General features: G+C 49.0%; 1 protein-coding gene across 3 annotated transcripts in view; it reads right to left on the bottom strand.

Annotated features, from left to right (window-relative positions):
* Window positions 1–585: 585 nt before the first annotated feature.
* The window catches only part of LOC116937820 (endothelial lipase-like), a 38,965-nt gene continuing 33,550 nt past the window's right edge, over window positions 586–6,000 (bottom strand). For all 3 annotated transcript variants that reach the window (XM_076058071.1, XM_076058070.1, XM_076058069.1), the window contains exons 6-7: window positions 4,963–5,070; window positions 586–1,298 (exon numbers count right to left, since the gene is read on the bottom strand). In XM_076058071.1, coding sequence (XP_075914186.1) covers window positions 1,274–1,298; window positions 4,963–5,070 — 133 coding nt within the window. In that variant the 3' untranslated portion in view covers window positions 586–1,273. The remainder of the gene's footprint in view (window positions 1,299–4,962; window positions 5,071–6,000) is intronic.

The raw sequence follows: 6,000 nt of genomic DNA, 5'->3' as shown, positions 1-6,000 counted from the left end.
GTGTGTGTGGTGTGTGTGGTGTGTGTGGTGTGTGTGTGGTGTGATGTGTGTTGTGTGTGTGGTGTGTGTGTGGTGTGTGTGGTGTGATGCGTGGTGTGTGATGTGTGTGGTGTGATGTGTGTGGTGTGTGTGGTGTGTGTGGTGTGTGTGGTGTGATGCGTGGTGTGTGATGTGTGTGGTGTGATGCGGGTGGTGTGATGCGTATGGTGTGATTGGTGTGGTGTGTGTGGTGTGATGTGTGGTGTGATGTGATGTGTGTGGTGTGTGGTGTGGTGTGGTGTGATGTGTGTGGTGTGATGTGTGTGTGTGGTGTGTGTGGTGTGTTGTGTGTGGTGTGTGTGGTGTGGTGTGTGTGGTGTGATGTGTGTGGTGTGGTTGGTGTGTGTGGTGTGATGTGTTGAGATCGTCCTGACATCACTAACATCACTATCATCACTATCACTAACATCACTATCACCATCACCAACATTACTAACATCACTATCACTAACATCATCACTAACATCACTATCACTAACATCATCATCACTAACATCACTATCACTAACATCACTATCACCATCACTAACATCATCATCACTAACATCACCATCACTAACATCATCACTAACATCACTATCACTAACATCATCATCACTAACATCATCATCACTAACATCACTATCACTAACATCATCATCACTAACATCAACATCACTAACATCATCATCACTAACATCAACATCACTAACATCATCATCACTAACATCAACATCACTAACATCATCACTAACATCACCATCACCAACATCATCACTAACATCATCACTAACACCATCACTACAACATCACTAACATCATCATCACTAACATCACTAACATCATTGTTAAAACATCACTAACATCACTACAACATCATCACTAACATCATCACTACATCACCATCACTAACATCACTAACATTATCACTACAACACTAACATCACTACAACATCACTATCACCATCACTATCACCATCACTAACATCATCACTAACACCATCACTACAACATCACTAACATCATCATCACTAACATGACTACCATCACTAACATCATCACCAACATCACTACAACCTCACTAACATCACCATCACTAACAACACCATCACTAACATCACCATCACTAACATCACCATCACTAACATCACCATTACTAACATCACCATCACCACCATCACCATCACCACCACCATCACCACCATCATCACCACCACCACCATCACCACCACCATCGCTGCTCCACTCTAAATCTTCATCTCTTCCTCAACCTCCTCATCCTGCAGAGAAAGAAAGACACCAATTGTGGTGATGGTGGTGATGGTGGTGGTGATGGTGGTGGTGGTGATGGTGATGGTGGTGGTGATGGTGGTGATGGTGATGATGGTGGTGGTGATGGTGGTGGTGATGGTGGTGGTGATGATGGTGGTGATGGTGGTGGTGATGGTGGTGGTGGTGATGGTGGTGGTGATGGTGGTGATAGTGGTGGTGGTAGTGGTGATGGTGGTGGTAGTGGTGATGGTGGTGGTGGTGGTGGTGATGATGGTGATGGTGGTGATGATGGTGGTGGTGGTGATGATGGTGGTGGTGGTGATGGTGGTGGTGATGGTGGTGGTGATAGTGGTGGTGATGGTGATGGTGGTGGTGATAGTGGTGGTGGTGGTGGTGATGGTGGTGATGATGGTGGTGATGGTGATGGTGGTGGTGATAGTGGTGGTGGTGGTGGTGATGGTGGTGATGATGGTGGTGGTGATGATGGTGGTGATGGTGGTGATGATGGTGGTGGTGGTGGTGATGATGGTGGTGGTGGTGGTGATGATGGTGGTGGTGATGGTGGTGGTGGTGATACCACTACTACTGCTGGAGGTTCTAGAGGTACTGGAGGTTCTAGAGGTACTGGAGGTTCTAGAGGTACTGCTGGAGGTTCTAGTGGTACTGCTGGAGGTTCTAGTGGTACTGCTGGAGGTTCTAGTGGTACTACTGGAGGTTCTAGAGGTGCTGGAGGTTCTAGTGGTACAACTGGAGGTTCTAGTTGTGCTGGAGGTTCTAGTGGAGGTTCTAGAGGTACTGGAGGTTCTAGAGGTACTGGAGGTTCTAGTGGTACTGGAGGTTCTAGAGGTACCACTGGAAGTTCTAGAGGTACTGGAGGTTCTAGAGGTACCGGAGGTTCTAGTGGTACTGCTGGAGGTTCTAGTGGTACTAGAAGTTCTAGAGGTACTGGAGGTTCTAGTGCTGGAGGTTCTAGAGGTACTGCTGGAGGTTCTAGTGGTACTGGAAGTTATTGTGGTACTGGAGGTTCTAGAGGTACTGGAGGTTGTAGAGGTACCGCTGGAGGTTCTAGTGGTACTGTTGGAGGTTCTAGTGGTACTGGAGGTTCTAGAGGTATTGCTGGAGGTTCTAGTGGTACTACTGGAGGTTCTAGTGGTACTGGACGTTCTAGTGGTACTGGAGGTTCTAGTGGTACAGCTGGAGGTTCTAGAGGTACTGGAGGTTCTAGTGGTACTGGACGTTCTAGTGGTACTGCTGGAGGTTCTAGTGGTACTGGAGGTTCTAGTGGTACTGGAGGTTCTAGTGATGCTGGAGGTTCTAGTGGTACTACTGGAGGTTCTAGAGGTACTGGAGGTTCTAGTGGTACTGGAGGTTCTAGTGGTACTGCTGGAGGTTCTAGTGGTATTGGAGGTTCTAGTTGTACTGGAGGTTCTAGAGGTACCACTGGAAGTTCTAGAGGTACTGGAGGTGCTAGAGGTACCGGAGGTTCTAGTGGTACTGCTGGAGGTTCTAGTGGTACTAGAAGTTCTAGAGGTACTGGAGGTTCTAGTGCTGGAGGTTCTAGACGTACTGCTGGAGGTTCTAGTGGTACTGGAAGTTATTGTGGTACTGGAGGTTCTAGAGGTACTGGAGGTTGTAGAGGTACCGCTGGAGGTTCTAGTGGTACTGTTGGAGGTTCTAGTGGTACTGGAGGTTCTAGAGGTATTGCTGGAGGTTCTAGTGGTACTACTGGAGGTTCTAGTGGTACTGGACGTTCTAGTGGTACTGGAGGTTCTAGTGGTACAGCTGGAGGTTCTAGAGGTACTGGAGGTTCTAGTGGTACTGGACGTTCTAGTGGTACTGCTGGAGGTTCTAGTGGTACTGGAGGTTCTAGTGGTACTGGAGGTTCTAGTGATGCTGGAGGTTCTAGTGGTACTACTGGAGGTTCTAGAGGTACTGGAGGTTCTAGTGGTACTGGAGGTTCTAGTGGTACTGCTGGAGGTTCTAGTGGTATTGGAGGTTCTAGTTGTACTGGAGGTTCTAGAGGTACCACTGGAAGTTCTAGAGGTACTGGAGGTGCTAGAGGTACCGGAGGTTCTAGTGGTACTGCTGGATGTTCTAGAGGTACTGCTGGAGGTTCTAGAGGTACCGCTGGAGGTTCTAGTGGTACTAGAAGTTTAGAGGTACTGGAGGTTCTAGTGCTGGAGGTTCTAGAGGTAATGCTGGAGGTTCTAGTGATACTGGAAGTTCTAGTGGTACTGGAGGTTCTAGAGGTACTGGAGATTCTAGAGGTACTGGAGGTTCTAGTGGTGCTGGAGGTTCTAGTAGTGCTGGAGGTTCTAGTGGTACTGCTGGAGGTTCTAGTGGTACTGCTGGAGGTTCTAGTGGTACTCCTGGAGGTTCTAGAGGTACTGCAGGTTCTAGAGGTACTGGAAGTACTAGTACTGCTGGAGGTTCTAAAGGTACTGCTGGAGGTTCTAGAGGTACTGGAGGTTCTAGTGGTACTGCTGGAGGATCTAGAGGTACTGGAGGTTCTAGTGGTACTGCTGGAGGTTCTAGTGGTACTGCTGGAGGTTCTAGTGGTACTGCTGGAGGTTCTAGTGGTACTGCTGGAGGTTCTAGAGGTACTGGAGGTTCTAGTGGTGCTAGAGGTTCTAGTGGTGCTGGAGGTTCTAGTGGTACTGCTGGAGGTTCTAGTGGTACTGCTGGAGATTCTAGTGGTACTCCTGGAGGTTCTAGAGGTACTGCAGGTTCTAGAGGTACTGGAGGTACTAGTACTGCTGGAGGTTCTAGAGGTACTGCTGGAGGTTCTAGAGGTACTGGAGGTTCTAGTGGTACTGCTGGAGGATCTAGAGGTACTGGAGGTTCTAGTGGTACTGCTGGAGGTTCTAGTGGTACTGCTGGAGGTTCTAGTGGTACTGCTGGAGGTTCTAGTGGTACTGCTGGAGGTTCTAGAGGTACTGGAGGTTCTAGTGGTGCTGGAGGTTCTAGTGGTACTGCTGGAGGTTCTAGAGGTACTGGAGGTTCTAGTGGTGCTGGAGGTTCTAGTGGTACTGGAGGTTCTAGTGGTACTGCTGGAGGTTCTAGTGGTACTGCTGGAGGTTCTAGTGGTACTACTGGAGGTTCTCGAGGTACTGGAGGTTCTAGAGGTACTACTGGAGGTTCTCGAGGTACTGGAGGTTCTAGAGGTACTACTGGAGGTTCTCGAGGTACTGGAGGTTCTAGAGGTACTGGAGGTTCTAGTGGTGCTGGAGGTTCTCGAGGTACTGGAGGTTCTAGAGGTACTGCTGGAGGTTCTAGTGGTACTACTGGAGGTTCTAGTGGTACTACTGGAGGTTCTAGAGGTACTGGAGGAGGTACTGGAGGTTCTAGTGGTGCTGGAGGTTCTAGTGGTACTACTGGAGGTTCTAGAGGTACTGGAGGAGGTACTGGAGGTTCTAGTGGTGCTGGAGGTTCTAGTGGTACTACTGGAGGTTCTAGAGGTACTGGAGGGGGTACTGGAGGTTCTAGTGGTGCTGGAGGTTCTAGTGGTACTACTGGAGGTTCTAGAGGTACTGGAGGAGGTACTAGTACTGCTGGAGGTTCTAGAGGTACTACTGGAGGTTCTCGAGGTACTGGAGGAGGTACTGGAGGTTCTAGTGGTACTGGAGGTTCTAGTGGTACTACTGGAGGTTCTCGAGGTACTGGAGGAGGTACCTGAGGACGTCTCTCTTGTGTACCCATCCTTCAGGGCAGGCGTGGAGAGTCACCTCGGCCTCAGGACGCAGCTCCACGTGCAGGTAGTCACGGGTACAGAACGCGTACCTGGGGGTACACACAGTCAGTCACTCACTCAGTCAGTTAGTCAGTCACTCAGTTAGTCACTCAGTTAGTCACTCAGACAGTCACTCAGACAGTCACTCAGACAGTCACTCAGACAGTCACTCAGACAGTCACTCAGACAGTCACTCAGACAGTCACTCAGTTAGTCACTCAGTCACTCAGACAGTCAGTTAGTCAGTCACCCAGTCACTCAGTTAGACAGTCACTCAGTCACTCAGTCAGTCACTCAGTTAGTCACTCAGTTAGTCACTCAGTTAGACAGTCACTCAGTCACTCAGTCAGTCACCCAGTCACTCAGTTAGTCATTCAGTCACTCAGACAGTCAGTTAGTCAGTCACCCAGTCACTCAGTTAGACAGTCACTCAGTCACTCAGTCAGTCACTCAGTTAGTCACTCAGTTAGTCACTCAGTTAGACAGTCACTCAGTCACTCAGTCAGTCACCCAGTCACTCAGTCAGTTAGTCATTCAGTCACTCAGACAGTCAGTTAGTCAGTCACCCAGTCACTCAGTTAGACAGTCACTCAGTCAGTCACTCAGTCGGTCAGTCACCCAGTCAGTCAGTTAGTTAGTCACTCAGTTAGTCACTCAGTTAGCCACTCAGTCAGTCACTCAGTCAGTCACTCAGTCAGTCACTCAGTCAGTCACTCAGTCAGTCAGTTAGTTAGTCACTCAGTCACTCAGACAGTCAGTTAGTCAGTAACCCAGTCACTCAGTTAGACAGTCACTCAGTCACTCAGTCAGTCACCCAGTCACCCAGTCACTCGGTCAGTCAGTCACTCAGTCATTCAGTTAGACAGTCAGTTACTCACTCAGTTAGACAGTCACCCAGTCAGTCAGTCAGTCAGTCACTCAGTTAGACAGTCACTCAGTCAGTCACTCACTCACTCAGTCACTCAGTCACTCACACAGTC

Source organism: Petromyzon marinus (genome assembly GCF_048934315.1).
Source record: "Petromyzon marinus isolate PM22_M1 ecotype Great Lakes invasive population chromosome 67 unlocalized genomic scaffold, UKy_Petmar_22M1.pri1.0 chr67_unloc.6, whole genome shotgun sequence".
In the NCBI taxonomy this organism is placed as follows: Eukaryota; Metazoa; Chordata; class Hyperoartia; order Petromyzontiformes; family Petromyzontidae; genus Petromyzon; species Petromyzon marinus.
Note: the sequence above shows the minus strand (reverse complement) of the source record. Positions and strands in the feature narration are given on the sequence as shown.